Source organism: Calidris pugnax, unplaced genomic scaffold, assembly GCF_001431845.1.
Source record: "Calidris pugnax isolate Ruff unplaced genomic scaffold, ASM143184v1 scaffold103, whole genome shotgun sequence".
In the NCBI taxonomy this organism is placed as follows: domain Eukaryota; kingdom Metazoa; phylum Chordata; class Aves; order Charadriiformes; family Scolopacidae; genus Calidris; species Calidris pugnax.
Genome location: NW_015090990.1, coordinates 15,977,496 through 15,996,886, shown reverse-complemented (window position 1 = coordinate 15,996,886; position 19,391 = coordinate 15,977,496). Strand labels below are relative to the sequence as shown.

Sequence of the window (19,391 nt, the reverse complement as noted above, 5' to 3'; positions counted from 1 at the left end):
TGGAAGGGACCTCAGAGATCATCGAGTCCAACCACAAAAAAACCCAAAAAAACAAAAACAAAACAAAACAAAAAAAAAAACGAAAAAAACAAAACAAAAACAAAACAAAACAAAAAAAAAACCGAAAAAAAACCAACCACACCACCCACCACCTAAACACACAACAACAACCAAACAAAAAAACCATCACCCACCCACTCAGCAGCCCACGACAAACCAATAATCTTGGGCACTAGAGCATGCCCTGAAGAAACATGTCTACATGTTTCTTAAATACCTCCAGGGATGGTGACTCCACCCCCTCCCTGGGCAGCCCATTCCAATGCTGGATAACCTTTTCAGTAGAGAAATGTTTCCTAATATCTAACCTGAACTTCCCCTGGCGTAACTTGAAGCCATTGCCCCTTGTCCTGACATCTGTAACTTGGGAGAAGAGACCACCCCCCGCCTCTCTACAGCTTCCTTTCAGGTACTTGTACAGAGCTATAAGGTCGCTATAATGTCTCACTGTCTATCACAACACAGTGTCCTAGTTAGCAATACGTTTGTTTATATTGACATCAGTCAAAATTACCAAATCTTTGTCATTTCCACCACAGAGAATGGCTCAAGAGCAGCTAAGGACTCTGATTTTCCATGGAAAGAGAACAACATGGATTTCTCCCGCTAGCCTGAATGAGCTTCTGGCGCTGAAAGCCAAGTATCCAAAGGCACCCCTGGTTGTAGGAAACACAAGTGTGGGTATGGAAAACCAAAATATCTTTTGACATAAGGAATACATTATGCAGTAGGCACATAATCTTGCATTTAATATTCTGGGGATCCTAAATGCAGTCTCTCACCTCAGTGATTGCACTTCAATATTTAGGCCAATGTAATTTCCTGTGATTTTTTTGTAGCACATCAATAACTAGATTAGGACTAATACCACCATCACCTGAGCCCATGATTTGTGCTACTTAACTTCTCCCAATAACCTCAGAGAAACAATTTGTGTGAATAAGGAAGGACTCACTCATGTGATGAGAGCCAAATATTTCACATCCATGTTAACTTGAGCACCACAAAATAAACAATGCCCATGAAAACGGCTACCACAGAAAGCCTGAGGTTTACAATAGAGAGGGGTCATGAGATAGTCTAGTTACTACATGTATAAACTAATTTGGGAATATTTTTTTTAAAGACATCACACAAGAAGAGAACAAGGGAAGTGCAAAAATTATGTAGCTCATATAGAAAGGTGGAGTGAGTAGCTAGAACCGTGATGAAGCAGGTGTGGAATTGTATATAGCTCTAAGGTGAGAGGTGAAATCTGAATGTGATATAGGAAAGGACCAGAAACCAATCCAGAGGAACAAGGAGCAAAAGTCAGGAAACAGAATATTGAACTTTGGATTTCAGGTCAGTCTTTGGACTGCAGAAAGCAGCAGATGATGTGGGCCTGGCAAAAGCAGTAAAATGTGATATTCAAGATACTGCACAACAAAAAAACATAAAACTTTGAAAGTATTTAGTTACAGTGGTTTTGAACTTTTCAGTCTCTGTGTCAAGGAATATGGTTAATCCTTTAAATAGATCTCTAATCATACCATCATACTTGGCCTTTCAGGACTCAAGAAAACCCACCATGATGCCTATCACCCAATAATTCTCCATCCTGTTCGGATTCCAGAAATGTATGTTGTGAGTAGCACAAATGATGGTAAGTCTCCAAGTTACCTCTACTGACAGTACAAACAGTGGTGACTGTATTAACTTAGGTTTTTTTATTTTGGTGTCAGAAGCAGTAAAAATCGTTGGCTCTCATTGGTGTGGAATGTTTTGAGAGTTTTCTTTCTGCAGCAATCATTTTACTAAGCATTTTAACCAATATGTCAGCTCACTTACAGTCTGCAGATGATGGATGGTAACAGACAATTTATGAAACTGTTATGTGAAAATATATCTGTTCAAATCTCAAATTTCTGCAGACAACAAACATATGGGACAGCCCTAAGTCAGCCTAATTTTATTTTATTTTATTTTTTCACTGGTCACGAGCCTTTCTATCACGACCTTTGCTCTAAAAAAGTTCTCAGAACTTTGATTAGGCTAGGGCTAGATTTTCAACACAAAGTGTTCAGACATAAATTTCCAATCCAAAATATTACAAGATTTTCTTTGGAGTGGCTGGGCTGGATTCTCAGCTAGTAGAAATCATCATAGGTACACTGACATCACAAGGGCATCAGTCAAGAATCCAATCTGGTAGGCACATAACCTCCATGAAGTGAGGCACTCCACCTATAGCAAAAGAATGAAATGCAGCATTGTCCCCAAAGGAAATCAAGCTATTAAAGATTAGAGAAATTAACATTTTTTACAGTTGCCTCTTTCTCTCCTTCTCTCCTTATGTTCTCCTAGCTCCATGATTTACAGCAGCTACTGAATTATAAACCTTTTCAAATTATTATTCTAATATCAGTGCAACTCTGTATTTGAGCAGGTCCATCAATAAAAGATTACTTTAGAATATGGCCCCTTTGTTCAGAAAAAATGCTACACAACACTTGAAGACTTCTCTGCAGGCTTACTCCAGTGTTCACTGAAGTCCTTGGCAGTGGCTTCTCTGATACTACTGGAAGTGTGATCGAGTGTTTGCAGTCTTGGAAGTTTCTAACAATCTGGTCATCCTTCAGTTTAATGAGTCAACCGTTGTTCATGTCTTTGGGGATATACAACACAAAAAAGGGATGCACATTGGTGTGTGCAAACACACAATGTATATTTTTAGGTATGTGTGTATACTGGGAACCATCACTGAATAAGCAAATATCATTTGCACTTCTTACTGCATGTAATATAAAACACATCTTACTATCATTTCTCTTTGTCATCCTTCTGGCAAGAGCAAATCGACAGAGGCCTTATCAGCTCTATATTGCATTTCTATTGTTGCACTATAATTTCACTGTTTAAACTCATTTGATTTCAGGGCTAGTAATAGGAGCTGCCTGCTGCTTGGCTCAGCTCAGAGACATCCTGATGGAGGCAGTTCCAAAACTTCCAGAGGAGAAAACAAAAATCTACCAAGCTCTCTTGCAGCACCTGAGAACTCTAGCTGGAGAACAGATCAGGAGCATGGCAGTATGTATTCAGCAGTGACAGTAAATAAGCCAACGTTACAGACATATCTGTGTGAATGGCACTTACCAATACATAGAGAAACCCTGGGTGAGGCTGGCATCATGTCTTGTAAGACTAAATTAAGACTATTAAGACAAAATAGTTAACACCATCACAAAAGTTGTATGAAATAACTGGGAGTCCTGTGCTAGTTAGCAGGGGCAAATATCCAGAGAAGTGGAACCAGAGAAACTCCTGGTATCCCTGCTGACTTGCTAAGCAGAGAACTGAAAGAAGCTGGACAAAGAAGAAAAGCGGGGTTCTCTGCTAAGGAACTGCACACCCTGAAGCAAATCCTACATTAGCTTGACTATCAACACATAGCTAGTTACCCATAATGTATTAGACATCTCTGATCTTGTCCCTGATTTTCTTTTAAAAATCCCTTATCTCAAGACCTTGTATTTCTTCCTTTATTTAAGGGAATAGCCATTTCTTTGGGGGACGGGGAGCAGAAAAGTAAAACTGGTCTCTCAACAGAGATTATATGAGACAGGATTTTTAAAGGGAACAATAAATCAAATCATATTAATAAGTACAAATGTAGAACTTCAGTTAAGATTGACCAAAACAAATATAAGTTCTTCCAAAAGGCCTTTTAAGTTAATAAAATGAGGTGATGATACAGAACTCTGTTACGTGTAAGAAGGGCAAGCCTAAAAATAACTTCATTGTTTGTTAAAGTCTTTAGGAGGACACATTGTAAGCAGAGGATCAAACTGGGACTTGAACCCGGTCTTATCAGTTGGCAAATCTGTCCTCAACTTGGCATCAGAAGGTAAGCTTTGGACTTCCTGCCAAATATCTTTGCTGTATGGGCAGAACACTGCAACAGTGTTCTGTAGGTGACAGTTTTCAAATGAAACATTGCTGCACATCTCGTAGGTGAATTCGAACAGTACGTGTTGCTGAATGAAGGACAACATTATCCTGGTAATTGCCTGTCATTTTAACTGGCAAAAAGTATCTACCAGTGGAAAACACTGTCTTTCCGTTTCACAAGGCAAAATGAAACAGCATCTATCAATCTCATGAAAACGATGGGGGCAGGCCCTACAGGTAGAAAGGTCTCCTTTCTACACTGCCTTTGGCTATATTGCTCCATTTATCAGGCAGGTCAGCTTTATCTTGTAACTCCACCACTGTTTGCTTTTATTGCTGTCTCATTTTAAGAAAAACTTTGGTTCATTCTTTAGGGCCATGAACCTAGAAACTTCTCTTGAAGTCACTGGTACTTTTATGCATGTGTGCGCATATACATGTGCATCATGGTTACATAGCACTTCCAGTAATCAAGCCCAAGCAAGTCCCACCCTTGTTACATAGAATCTGGGGGTACTTTGGAAAATCTTGGCAACAATTTCTACTACCTTTGAATTAAAGATGTACAGGGCTGATTTTCCGTCTCAACATTTGGTAATTTCTTAAAAGCTTACTGTGCTTTAATAATTTAATAGTCTAAGAGCTTTTGAGCAGAAACAGAATAACCATATATAAATCTAAATCTCTGGTTTTCTGAATACTATTAGCATTTGTAAGACATATATTTTCTAGAAAGTACAAAATACCCAGTATTTTATTTATGATGGGGGACTGTAGCATTTATATAGGGAAATATTTTGCACTTAACATGTATCATAAAGATTGTCCTTTCCACTCAAATGATTTTACAGAATAAGGCTAAATCCTGAATGGAGCTGACTGTACTAAAACCATATTGGCCTTAATATATGCTTTTGCACAGATTCAATGAAATTTGAATTTGCAATGCAGAAATGTTTCCTTCTTCCTCCACATTCAATAACGGACTACAGCTTTCTCCAACAGATGGTGAACGGCAAGTTCTTTTAAATGATCAGTTTCTTGCTGGCTGTGAGCATGCAGACATAAAGCCCAAGGAGGTCATTGTTTCTGTTTTCATCCCATACTCTATGAAGGTAAGACACCAATGTTTCAGTGGTTTCATTCAGGTTTCAGTTCCAGTAGTTATTATGAACATTTCTATTATCTTCAGTAGGCATTGAAACATGCAGGTTTCTGCTGCTTTGGAAGTAGCTAAGAAAGCTCTAGTATCACTCCACCACCTCTCCCACTTCTTCCAGCTGGTCGTCATCTTCTACTTCTTTGGGCCTCTTAGTGTTTTGTACCCAACTCTGAAAGGTACACTTGCGCCCCTTCCAGGCACAGAAATTTGGGCTGCCTGAATGTTCCAGGAAAAATGCCATATTGTCACACAGTCTTCAACAATAAAGCTAATTTCTGGCCTCTTCTCACTAGCTAATTAGTGATTTACACTGAACAGTCCTGAGCTGTCATTGTGACTACTCGCAGAATAAGGTCCTAACTACTGTGACCAAAGGTGGCAGCACGTGGCTTTAGGGGGTTAGGGTCGGAGGAAGTGGGGTTACTGTGTTCTTAGATATCCCTCTAGTGGATGTGAGGAAAAGTACGGGGCAAGTAGAGGAAGACCCAACGTGACTGAAGTCAATGAGGGAGTGACCACAGGAGTCTCTGATAACCTTGACATCAGAGGTTCAGTCCCCAGGGTAGCTGCCCACTGCAATGCACCATAGTAAACGTGTGGCCTCATGCTGAAGGAACACTTCTGCCAATGAGAGGCTGGCCATCCATGACAGGTTTCCCATGAAAAACAACAAGATTCCCATGAGCTCAAAGCCTGCAATAGCATAATCTGTGCTGGCAGCAGCAACAGTGCTTCTGCTGCCCAGGAAGTTTGAGCCTCAGTGGTGATATGAGAGGCAAACAGTCTTGACTAATTTAAGGAGGAATGGGTTAGTTGCCACCACAAAGTAAAAGAAAAAAGAAACCCCGTCCGTTTTGTCCCCTGACAAGTTGTGCCACAGAATTAAAGCCATCACAGAGGGTATTTCAGAGTATTGCCTTTCAGACAGTTGCACCCAAGAACAGTAAAGGTGGAGACAACAAAATGAACAAAAGACAATAAAACTGCTGGCAGACTCAAAAGGTCACTTTGAAGAGCAGGAAAAATATCTGTCAGCAGTCACATCAATAACATATGAGATTCAGCAGCCTCACCAAAGGAAATTAACACCATTTTTGGGGAGGCTGCATCTGCCACTCACTTTCATGCTCAATTGCCTTTTTGATTAACTCTGCTGACACAACAAAAAGGGGGAAAGGCACATGCATGCTTTTTTTGCAAGAATTGTCAACAAAAACCTGTTAGTTCCACTCTTGCTCCTGTCAGCTGCTGAGTTTTGGTTTTGGGTATCTTGGTGTGAATGTTGCTTCAATGAAGCAATGTAAATCCTGTTGAGAGATTTTCTATCTCTGACAAGATTCACTGTTCATCCTGTAATCCCAAGTTTTACATTTGTCTTGAGAATATCACATACTCACAGTGACAGATCTAACCTGCTAACCCCCCACTTTAAAAGTTTTGTGGCTGGCTGAATCTGAGTTTCTTTCTGCAACTACAGAAAGAGCACTTTATACACTTTCTCCAAAGGATTTATCTGTGCCTGATCATGAAAGAAACTGCTAATACATTTTCTTTTAAAATATGTGAATCTGTCTCCAGACCAAAGTATTTCTGACGATAGAAAGCCCAGCTCTTTCTAGTGTCTTCCCCTGTAAATGTCATTACTGTAGCATAAAATGTAGAAACTCTTAAGTGTAAATCTTTGCAAAATCAGGTTCCTTAGCACAGTAGGACCGCCATGTCCTCGAGAAGAAACCACTATTTTCTAAGCTGGAATTCAGTTTAAAGAACATACCAGCCATATATGAAGTGGCTTATATCAGAACTGCTTTTCCAGCACTCTGAAGTCATTAAACTGCTGACAGAATTTAAAATTTGGCATTTTTTCTTATATGTAGATAACCTCAAATAATAAATAGTATGTCTTTATCTCTTAGTGTGTCTGTGTATGGTTAGCTTAGGACATTAAGAAAAAGAAAACATTTAACTGAAACAGTAATTCTATTGGTTGTTCTTTAGAAATGTTGCTTTCTTTAGACAATGGTAACACCTAAAATACAAGGAATAATAAATTTGTTTTCTTTCAGTCAATTTCTGCCCTTGATGAATTTTTTCCTTCCTTCATTTCCCATTAGGATGACTTTATTTCAGCCTTCAGACAGGCTGAACGTCAGAAAAATGCTCTGTCCATAGTGAATTCTGGAATGCGAGTCCTCTTCAGTCCAGGCACAGACATTATTGTAGATCTGAGTATTTTATATGGAGGCATTGGCTCAACCACACTCAGTGCAAGAAAGTCCTGTGAGAAGCTTATAGGAAGGTACTGGATATCTTAATGTATTTATGCAAATTGCACGTGTCATGGTGTGATGCATGGGGGTTGCTTGATTCTGCCAGTGGAGATTCCATCATCAGCCTCTCAATCTGTATTTGACCTGTCCTCCCTAACAATAGGTTATTTCTTGATATAACTTATTCTGATTCACTTGTTACTTCCCATGTACTTCCCAACAGCTTTAGCTGCTTGTTACTTATAAAGAAGTGTGTGTTCATGTTAGCCTATTTTTCCACCAGGCGATGGAATGATCAGATGCTGAGCGAAGCTTGCAGACTGGTGCTTGAGGAAATTTTAATCCCATCATCAGCTCCGGGTGGAAGAGTAGAATATAGAAGAACTCTGCTTGTCAGCTTCCTTTTCAGATTTTACCTGGAAGTATTACATGGTTTACATCAGATGGTAAGGACTGCATATGTGCATCAGCATACAGGCTGCAGGGAAGGGATGTGAAAGGGAAGGGTAAAGGTGATAGGTTTTAATTCAAAATATGTGTGGGGAAAACTTTTGTTTTAGAAATAAGGGTCTGACAACACTGCTCTGACATCACCCTCCTTTCAGTATCCCTTCAGGTACGCTGAGCTCTCACAGGAGAAGAGGAGTGCTTTGGGAATGCTACAAAATGGTGTTCCCCAAGGTGTCCAAATCTATCAGGTGAGGTGTGTTTGTAGTTGGGGCTGCCACAGATGCTCTATTCTAATGAGTATTTTGCCCTTCTAACTTTTAATTCCTAAGCCTTCACTAATTGTAATGTGAAGTTGCTGAAACAGTTGATCCTGTGGGAAATCTTTTATATTTTTATAGATTTCCTCTCTCAGAATGCAGATGTACTCCTTGCCTTCAAGGTGTTGTGCAGCATCAGGCTTTCCTGACACAGCTGAAACAGGGGCACAGCTTTCAGCTATGCAGGAACTCAGCAGAATTTAGTCAAGCTGTCCAGTAGGCCTCAGTACAAATCAATGGAATAACCTACTGCAGCATCTCTGTGATTGTTCAGGCCTTAAAGATTTATTTGCAAAGCTACAGGATGAAAGGGAGAACTGTTTGGTATGTGAAAAAGTTTGTTCCGTTTTTTCAGAAGATATCAATTTTTTAAAATTTTAAAATTTCATCAAGAATTTTCACCCATATTTTTGCTTTTGCTGCAAAATTGAAAAACTTTTAAAATCAAACTTTTCCTGATTCTTATCAGTTTTCTACCAAAAAACTTTCGGCATCAGTCAAGAGTTTGTTTTGTTCTCCTTTAAGAGATTGAGAAGATAAGTTTTACAGAAGATTCTTTACCCAGTAACAGCCCAACCAAAACATAAATATTGGGAGATTTTCACGATCCCTGATAATAGTCTGTTTCACATTAATGTGAACTACCCACAATTCAACAACAGAGAGCACCAAAACTGTATTTTCATTAAGTCTCTCAAATGCTTTCAATTCCAAGCTGGCTATGAAGTAATAGAAGCGATTGTTGGTGGGAATTTCATTGGCAAAAATCTGGATGAAACCATTTTTTAGTCTAGTCAGTGCTGCCCGGAATATTAATTTACTTGTATCTTTAGGAAAATGGGCAAGAAGGAATTAGAATATATTTCTGATTTCAGATATGTATTCTCTGAAGTAAACAATATAAAATATGGTTGTTTGAAGCAGTGGTGATATTGAAGCCTCTAGAAGTGTGGCTTGCACAAGGATGCTATCAGAAGCAGTATGGACCCAGCAGACAGGCTAGCTATAAGTTCCAGAAGACTTTAGCTCTCATTTGTCTGCTGTGGTTCCACTCTGTGGACTAGTCATTTTGTCCCTTTTACCTCTCTTTTTCTTGATTTTTATTTTTTTCCTATAATTTTTCCACAGAAGAGACTGCCATTTACTAGGGACATGAATGGTATCTACTGCAGTATATTTCTCACACCTCTGTCAGGGCACCTCTGTGCCAGCATGAATTCCAAAAATGGAATTAGACCTTTACAATGTGTCGCACAAGTACCGTTATTACATCTAGATGGTTTCTACATGGATTTTATAATCGCAAAATATTCTCAGAAAGAGTTTTTGAATAAAGCTTTCTGTAATTAATGTTCTGGCTTGAAGATAACATGGTCCTGTTCTGCAGGATGTTGACTCAGGACAGTCTCCCCAAGATCCTGTGGGCCGACCCATCATGCACCAGTCTGGTATTAAGCATGCCACTGGTGAAGCTGTTTACATTGATGACATTCGTCCAGTGGATGGAGAACTCTCACTGGCTGTGGTCACCAGTATAAGAGCCCATGCAAAGATTATGTAAGTAAGAAAAACCTATATGTACCTAAGTATGATAATGAATATTTTCTATTCTTATTGTCTGATCTGGCCATATTATGAGATATGTGCTACAAATGAAGTAAGAAATTCTTTACTGTGTGCCTTGAATAGTGTCAGATATGGACAGAAGAGTCCATATTAGTGCATTCAGCCCTTTTAGTACAAAAAATGTAGAAGGAAAATGTATTCTTAGATTTTGTATGTACTGGAACTGGAATTTAAAGAGCTGTTCTTATGCTGTGCACACAGAGATGCTCATGCCTTCCATTTATTTTTTTCTCAATATGCTAATCAGTGCTTTTGTACTTTCTTCTCTATGTAGACATCTGTGGTGAGAATATCAAATGGATTATGTTTCTGCCCTAAAGTTCACTGAATTACTTGTACTAGAGATATTTGTACCATGTACTGTATTCATCTATATGCATGCTCTACTTTCCAGATCAATTGATGCATCAGAAGCCCTTCGGGTGCCAGGAGTGGTTGATGTAGTGACAGCAAGAGATGTTCCAGGGGAAAATGGCAAGGATGAGCAGGCATATGCAGAAGATAAGGTATTTCTTGCTTCTGGAGGAGTGTCTGGATCTTTTGCTTCATTATTTACAAAAAAGGAAAGTGAGTTTGTAAGTTTCATCTTATTGCAATGAAAGGAAAATAAGTGCAACAGCTATTAATGCATTGCCAGGCAGGCTGGGCTGGACAGAATTACCATTCCCCAGTAAGACAGAAAGGAAAAGCACCCTTGAGTAACTTGGGATTTGAATTAATCAATCATGATCCATAAGGGATGATAGATGAGTTATTGTCATGGATTCTGAGAAAGGATGAAATAGCCAAGGCATTTGAGATTTTCAAAGATGAAACAAAATAAGAATTGCTCAGTTGGAATCAATATGAAATTAATTGCAAGGTTATACAGCAGAATACGGCAATGGAAGACAAACTGTCTCTTTTTTGTTGAGCATCAAGAGAGCTATGAAATTTATAGGATCCATGCAGCCAATGTGACTGTACAGAATGTCCCAGGCCTCAGGCTGTATGAGTCACAAGTGACACTGTTGCACGGTATTTGCAATGGGGCAGGAATAATTCCTAAATTGTTGTTCTTACCTCTTTATTCCTTCTTGTCAGAGTTTCCTTGCTTTCTGAGTACAGACAAGGAAAGCAGTCTGTGCCAGATGGGATTTTACTTGGCACAGTATCTGGCCACCTCAGGATAGACGCAGGGGAAATGTTCATGACTACTGATGTCAGCAGCATTTCTAATGCCAGCAGATGGAAGGTGCGAATAAAATTCTCATCTAATAAAGATAAGTCTGCACTGGGATAGTATTCATAGACAAACGGAATATAAAAGTGGCATTTGAGAAGATTCTATTACCACAAAACATTCACTGTACAGAAACTTAACCACTCCTGTGTTTCCTCCTTGGGTAATACATTGGTGTGTTGCAGGTGATTTGTGTTGGTCAGATAATCTGTGCTGTGGTAGCAGAGTCAGTGACTCAGGCAAAGTGCGGTGCTGAAAAGGTGAAGATAGTGTATGAAGATTTGGAGCCAATCCTGACCATCGAGGTAACAATCTGTCTCCTCTTCCTTGTCTGACAGAGCTCTTAAGTCACTTCACCCACTGTTTACTTCCTTGTGCAGAGCTCTGCCAGGCTTTAGATTTTATTTTTTTTTTGCATAAAATATGACTTTATTGGTTTTGAAGATGAGGTATAAAAAGTTTATAAACAGCCTCCAAAGTTTTATTTTTAGAAACACAAAAAGATCTTAATAGATATATATTCATCCAGTACATCGGAGACTGGTCTTTATAGATCTAGGACAAAATTGCTAAAGAATATTCAGGAACTTGTAAGTGAGCAATTCCATGGCTTCAGGAGCCAAATTCCCAGCAGCAGAAGGTCAGTATAGAATTAAATTTGAGAGCTTATGTTTGCAGAAGTGCTGGAATCACACATCCTGCATCCATGTTCTGAAGATTTTAAAGTCTGGCAGGTTTTCAGTAGCAAGCAATCTGATTTTGAAATATTTTCAACAGCTCAATGCCATTTACAGACATATTGTATTTCTAATCTGGAGGAAGAAGAAAATGATATGAACTACAAAAAATTTAAAAACCCAGAAGCTCTCTTTTATGGTGGAAAGGGAACGACTATCCTGCTCTTTCTAATACCTATCTGCAATCATGTGTCCATCTGAAAAAGGATCACATGGATGATGAAAGATTATACTACATAAAAACCATCTGACTTCCTGAATTACAATTAACATGTTGTTTGTTGGGTTTGTTTTTTCTGCAGGATGCAATAAAACATAAATCATACATTACTGAAGAAAGGAAAATAGAAAAAGGAGATATTGAGAAAGGATTCGAGTCTGCTGATGAAATCATAGAAGGTAGTTCATACACGCAGGGCATCAGGCAGGAGCGGGGAGTTATGCTAGATAAGGATATATTTCCAGCTGGTGGCTGAATTTAAATTTCTAATCTCTTCTCAAAAAACCTTTAACTTTGTTGCTGACTTTTTCCCCTTCACTGAGAATGGAGATGAAATGGTCACATTTAAAAGAAGCTTAGCTAACACTTGCTAGCTCATGTTGACTAAACTCTACCATTTCCTTGTCTCAAAGCTAAAATGAAGTGCCCTAATCCAAGGACAAGCATTACAGCTAAATAAGGCTTTGTTTAAGCGTGTTAGCTAACATTTTATCCCATTTTAAATTCACTGCTTAATTTAAGGCTAATCCCAGAAACAAAGAGATCAGAGTGAACTAGTCTGGAATACCACTCCTACAGTCATCAAATTTACTGTCTTCAAATAGTAAACAGGATCCAGTAGTTTCAGAACATTCTCTGTTCATAAGTATCAGACCCATGTTTAAGAAGTATCAGTCAAGAATATTCCACAAGCTCCTATTGTAGTTAGTTCTAGAGTTTAACTGTCCTTATAAGTAGAATCCTTTTTTTATAATACCCAATCTAAATCTCCCTTCCTGCAAACTTTAAAGGTAAGGAATCCCGTAAAGGATGTCCTCTAACCTTTATCATTGTCACTGCTCACTTCTCCATTATCTCTAGTTTCACTACATCCAACTTCACTATGGTAATATTTCAGATTAGATTTCACCAATGCTAAGAAATTTCACCAGAAATTCTACATAACAATAGTATCACAGAACGAGATAGGGTTTTTGTGGTGTTATCAATTGGGATATATGGTCAAGTTGTGCTCCTTGTAATCCCTACTTAGATCTTGTTCTATAGTGCTATCTAAAGCACTGGCACTTTCTTTGGCACATTGAACTTCATGCCATTGATTTTAGGCCATTTCTCCAGTATAGAAAAATCACTTTCAAATCTGAACCTGTCCTTTAAAGGGCTTGCAGCCCTTTCCAGTTCAATATTATTTGTCATTTACTCATTAGTTATTAAAGCAACCATGGAGCAACATTATATTCAGAAGAGACTCTTCTATGATTCTACATGCATCATCTTTACAGCTTGGCAGCCAGTTTTTAAACTGCTTTCTTGATGGAGTTTTCAATCAGTTGTATCCCTGATTTTATCTGGATTGTACTTCTTGGCTTGCTTATGAGAGCAGTCTGTGGGACAGTGTAAAAAGACTTACTGAAACTAAGGCATATGATGTCAAGATATGCTTCTCTTAACATTGGCTTGGCCAGTTTTAATACTTGCCCAAATTCTGTGTTTCTAACACTTGAATGCAGCTCTGAAACCTGTTAGTGAGTACCTTATAAATGCTTAGACAACTCATGTGCCCTGCTTGTGGGCTTTTCTGATTGTCCTCTCATTACATATATTATATCACACCTACCTTCTGCGGTTATCACTCCCCAGACTTCTGCAAATGAGTTTTTCTCTTCACTCAATATTAACTACACCTGCTTTTCACAGGAGGAAACATAGCAGACCATCAGCCCCTTTTCCTTTTTCCAACATCAGTTCTATCTGTATCATGTTTAAAAGAATTATCAGATTTATCTAAGATGTTCTTGGACACCTCTGAGCACAAAGACTCTGCAGTCTCCCCAGGCAATTTTTTCCAGTGCTTTACCATTCCTATCGTTAGAAAGATTGTCTTCTTCATTGCTAACAATTTGCTGCTATTTAAGTACTGCTGTGCTGCTTGTTCTCTCTACTGTGAGCACATAGCACAGACTATTCTCTTCCTCTTCGCAGGAGTCTTCCATGGATTTCAAGATTCGTGTCTTCCTTCACTTTTTTTGGGCTGAGCCCCCTCAATTCTCTCAGTCTCTTCTCTTCTTTGGACTTTTTCCAACTGTTCCCAACAAATGTCATGTCACAGAATGATTCAGAAGAAGACATTATAATCCTGTTATAGCAGAAGAGATGTAACCTCCAGAAGAACAAAAAGCATGAGATATTAAATTGATACTGATCTTATCCTGGGGGCAGGAGGGGGGAAACCAACTATACAAGGATTAAGTGATTAAATAATTTCCTCTCAATAAACACAAGTCCCAGAAGCTGTAAACCTGAAACATAAAAAAATAAAAAATACATTAAACTCTTTTTCTTCTGTGACAAAACTTTTTCCGTGCCATATATATATGTATGCAGATATAAATTTCCTCACAGTTGATTTGAAACCCAGCTTAAATTTTCCTATTATTATTTAAATAACAGGTGAATTACATGTGGGAGGACAGGAACATTTTTACCTCGAAACAAATAGTGTGCTTGTTATTCCAAGAGTTGAGGATAAAGAGATGGATGTGTATGTGTCAACTCAGCATGCAACAGATGTACAGGTAAAACAAAGTATTAATGATACATGTTTCTTATCTAAATAACCTTAAAGCTGAACTACATGGGCAGGAGTTGCTTTCAATCTTCTGTGCTTCTCTTGAAACTCCCTAATGGTGTTTCCAATTCAGATTAACTGATTTGAATCTTTTTATGAAAATAAGAGGCCTGACTACTAATTATAAAGTTGAATGTAACAGTAGGTTTTGTGTTATTTGTATTATCCAATGCAGTGCAGACACAAATGAGCAGTATTACTATGGGATGAATAAATGGTACCTGGGATCCATAATACGGCTGTAATCTCATTGAGAAAAGACTAGTTCTGTCTCAGATATATTGGCCAAATCTTCCTAAAGTCAGTGAAAATCCTCAGTCAAATCCTGGGCAATCACTTTTTTGCAGCAATGAGTGTCTTCAACTTTAGAAAAAATATTCAGACAAGTTCCATTGTGTGTACAAGTAATTACTTTGATGATGATGGGGTCATAATCATGTGTCAATAATGATAATTAATATGCAAATAATAACCCCATATGAATCATATGAAATTATGTGGGAAAATGTTAACAGGTCCTAGCTAACATCAGAATTGCATTGTAGGCCTGTAGAAAACAACTGTTTCAAAAAATATATGTTCATTTCTACATGTTTATGATTAGCTTTTGAAGTCCATCACTGACTTGTGTTTTTTAAGCTTTCCCTGTCAGCCCGACAAGTTAAACCTCTATTTGCATCCCTGGAAATACTGTCAGAGGAGCTATTTTCAGAAGGCAATGGTTTGTCAGTATTTAACTACAGTCTAGTGTACTGTAAGCAATCACTCTGTTCCGTTCAGCTTGATATTTTAGTGGATGCTTTATCTCCAGATGCAGGTGAAACTTGCAGAACTTGAGAACCATTTCTATATAGAGGTTATCATATCTGGCATCAGATAATCAAACTAGTTTATGGAGCTATTTTTTACATTTCCATTATTCTTTAAAGACTAGATTGGGCTTTCATTAGCATTTCTACTTGTCTGAAATTTTGTTTGTTTGTTTGTTTCTGTAGCAATTCTAGGTTTTTTGCCCAGAATTCTTAAACCTGTTAGCTTTTAATTTATGGTTAGCCATGGGAAATAGGCATTTTTTTTAATGTACTTTGGTGGGTAACAATTCTCAGTAAAATTCTGGATGTTCACTTTTGCAGGAATTAGTGGCTTCAGCTTTAAACCTCCAGTCCAATAAAATCATGTGCCACGTGAAACGTGTTGGTGGAGCATTTGGAGGAAAGATTACTAAACCTTCACTCTTTGCTGTGATTGCAGCAGTGGCAGCCAACAAGTGAGTTGATTTAACTAAATCAAATTACTGATTTAACTAAAACAAATTAAAGAAGACAAGACTGAATGAAAAAGGAACTTCAGTCCTTGACCCCACTTGGGAGGTTATCTTGACCTCTTATCTTTCATATCTCTTTGGCAGTATATCTTGGATAGAGGCTTGAAAATTCCCTGGGCTTTTGGCAATGGAATCCATTTACTATCTGAGAGCCAAAACAAAGGCCCCACACAGTTTCTCTCAGGATTGACCTTTACAAATCCCAACCATTCAGGCCCTTCCCAGACACAGTTGCTTGAATTTCACTCTAGATCTTCAGTGAAAGTGTCTTTTATCCTAATACATAGGTGTGCTCACATCAGACCTTTGTGGCACAGCTCTCCTTTTCTCTGGTTTCCTTTTCATGTCCTGTGCATGCTTCATGGAACTTGCATCGCCCTGTTGAAAAGCTAAAGGGAAACCACTGAAAGGTTACTTTTCTCTACCTTTTTGTGTAGCAAAAAAAAAAAAGAAATAAATTAAATGTGCTCATTCAGCCTAAACTCAGGCATGGTAAGTTAACAAGAAACTAAAACATAGTGTGGACTGATTTCTTGCCATTACTAGGAGTTTGGTGATATACATGTAATGTCTTTGCAATCTGCATGAATAGGTTATAATGAAAGTGTATCTTTTTATGTTCACTTTAGGACTGGGCGTCCAGTTCGTTTTGTTCTTGAAAGAAATACGGATATGTTAACCACTGGTGGACGGCACCCTTTCTTTGGAAAATATAAAGTGAGTGAGAGGAGAAGTTATTTTGCTCAGTTACTGGGTAATAGTTTCTTCTGGGGCATCATTTCATTGACTAGCAAGATGTAACAAGAAACCAAACTCCTCCTCTTCTGAAATCCTAACCCAGCATCAACCTTGCCCCAGCCCCTGACAAATACTATAAATCAAATCAACAGCTAACATCCTATAACTTCAGCCCATGCAACATCCAGAAAAAGCCGAGCTATTCATCCCTTTTCTTACTCCAAAATACTGCTAACATCAGCCCTACATCATCCTCAAATGACAAGCACATAAATCAGAACTGATTATGAGCCACTTCTTAGATATGAAGCCAGCTGTGCAAGGTAATGCAAGATTCAGCTGGTGGCAAAACTCTTCCTTTTGACTTCTAAATCCTTATACTGAAAATAACTGGGTAAACGATGCCAGCACTGACATCAGCTTAGCAACTGGTGGTAGCAGGGGAAAAACCCTTCTCTTTGGTATTGGTGTATGATTTGAGCACACTAAAATTCTCCAGGACAGAGTTTATGGCTCAATATAATTTGGATAAATGGCAGAGGAGTTAGTTTTCCTATTGACTCTTGCATGAGCTGTAAGGTTTGGCTGATGACTATTTCTGGGACAGACTGTATATATTTTTCATTTTGCTGAAGATACTTCTCACAAAGATACTGTTAGGTTCTGGTTATGTTAAGACTAAATTTAGAATTGGTTGGGGAAAAAAAAAAGGAGGAAGGTTTCATTTTTGGTTAAATCTTGTATTAACCATAAGACAAGGAAAGGGATTGTGACTGACAGATGTCAATACCATATGTATTTCATATTTTTCTGCATATCCATCGCCTGATTATGGTTGAACCTAGGATAAAATATGTTGTTAGGGGCAGGACTGTGGTTTGGGGAAAAGTGGTTAAACTGTTGGTTTATTAGCTACCCTTGGATGGACTTCAGATGAGGGCTAGCTTAGTGAAGAGCTGCTACAGCATATATATATAGGTCATCTATATATATATTTGATACTAAGAATTTAATTAGAACTGTGGCTACAGAAAAAAAATGGAAGGATAATTTTGGTCTGTTTCTCAGTCCTGCAGGGGTCACAGGTTTGAATAATTGCATATACTGCATATGTGTGTATCAGTCACCCCAAACTTCCAGGCCAGGATATTTCATATACCTGTTACCTGACACATTTGAAGATAGGCCTAATATAACCAGTTTTGTCCTTAGTCTGAGGTGATAGTGATGTTTTAAGTGATGAACAGTTTAATTTCTTAGTGGATACTGATAACAGTGGCATTATTAATATTAGGATTTAGCTTACAGATACAGGGAGAGATAAGGAAAAGAAGGAATGGAAGATTATTTTGCTGAATCACTGTGAACTTCAAAATTCTGCTAAGCCTTGCTTTTAGAAAAGGAAAAGGCTTAAATTCAGTTTTCATGGATCTTCTTGTTACATGGATATCATGGATGTTAGTGTTAAAGTTAGAAACAAAGTAAAGAAAACAAGGGCAAAGATGTTTGCTACCCCTCTGAGATAATCTCTGAGATTATGGCTACTGCTGGGGAAGGCAAAAATAGACATGGAGATTTTGTTTTCTTGCTGAACTGTCTATGAGTCCTAAAGCTACTGATAGCGGCAAAAGGTTATGTTTCCTTTGGTTTCAGCTGGTGGTTATCTGAGTGTCTTACGATGGGTGTTAGAGGTAGGACTAGACTTGGAGAAGTTTAATTTCCAGCTGTCCAATCTTATATGGAGATAAATATTTAGGTATGGATTTAAAGGAGAATAAACAATTAATTAATCATATTAATTCTGGTGCCATTATTCATTAATTAGCTATCTTGAAGCTAGGATAGGGATTTTAAATATGACTAAGGTTTTGCTTTTGGAGAAAAAAACATGGAGGAATTATTCTTCTTACTGAATTTTCAACAAGTGCCTATAGACTTATGGTTCATGTTTTGTTTTGATGTAGTTACAACTTCCCTTTTTTTCACTAAAGTTTGGATAATGGTTACAATTTTGAAGGAGAAGGAATGTTGATCTTGATAATTCAAATCCTAACTTTTACCCCAACCCTAACCTTCCTTTTACTTAAATGCAGTAACTACAAAAACTGCATGAATTGCTTAACTACATTAAGCAAAAAACATTCCCATCTCTTACCCTATCCGTGCAGCTATGCAGGATTTAGCCAGCAATAATATTCAGTACCTCTTATTTTCTTGTCCTTAATCCTGATGGAGCTGCATTGGTTTACATCATTTAACAGGTTGGTCTCCAGGTATTTTACAGTTTTCTATAAATTTTCCCCTTTAAATATTATTATATAAACTATTAAAAATACAAAACCATATAAACCATATATGACTTTTTTAAAAAAAAAAGTTGAAGAGGAAGGAACCAGACCTAGAATTAAATCAAATTTGGGGGATATTTCTGAACACATATTCTGTAAAATACACGCACCATTGGTTCATGTTGCTATGTTGTCTAGGTGATGAAATTATCAGGATGAAAGATGATTAAAAAAGGAACACTTCATAAAGTAGAATAAGCATAGCAACAGTCAGTATTTTATTTAGTGATCTTGTCATACTCTTTCTGGTCTCTGTTCATATAGAATACAGTGGTGAACAAGCTTTTCAGTTTGTGTGAGTAAAAAATGCCTATGTGGGAGAATATCTTTGTGGGCAGCTGAGGTATTCTGACGATTT

The 19,391-nt window shown here is 38.0% G+C and overlaps 1 protein-coding gene across 1 annotated transcript in view; it reads left to right on the top strand.

Annotated features, from left to right (window-relative positions):
- Nucleotides 1-19,391, top strand: part of LOC106895360 (aldehyde oxidase 2-like) — a 45,151-nt gene that overhangs the window by 10,182 nt on the left and 15,578 nt on the right. Inside the window, exons 9-23 of the mRNA XM_014954757.1 lie at nt 600-741; nt 1,613-1,705; nt 2,978-3,129; nt 3,853-3,946; nt 4,996-5,105; nt 7,267-7,451; nt 7,706-7,868; nt 8,028-8,120; nt 9,577-9,746; nt 10,210-10,321; nt 11,223-11,342; nt 12,077-12,173; nt 14,446-14,570; nt 15,757-15,890; nt 16,577-16,664. Coding sequence (XP_014810243.1) covers nt 600-741; nt 1,613-1,705; nt 2,978-3,129; nt 3,853-3,946; nt 4,996-5,105; nt 7,267-7,451; nt 7,706-7,868; nt 8,028-8,120; nt 9,577-9,746; nt 10,210-10,321; nt 11,223-11,342; nt 12,077-12,173; nt 14,446-14,570; nt 15,757-15,890; nt 16,577-16,664 — 1,878 coding nt within the window. The remainder of the gene's footprint in view (nt 1-599; nt 742-1,612; nt 1,706-2,977; nt 3,130-3,852; nt 3,947-4,995; nt 5,106-7,266; nt 7,452-7,705; nt 7,869-8,027; nt 8,121-9,576; nt 9,747-10,209; nt 10,322-11,222; nt 11,343-12,076; nt 12,174-14,445; nt 14,571-15,756; nt 15,891-16,576; nt 16,665-19,391) is intronic.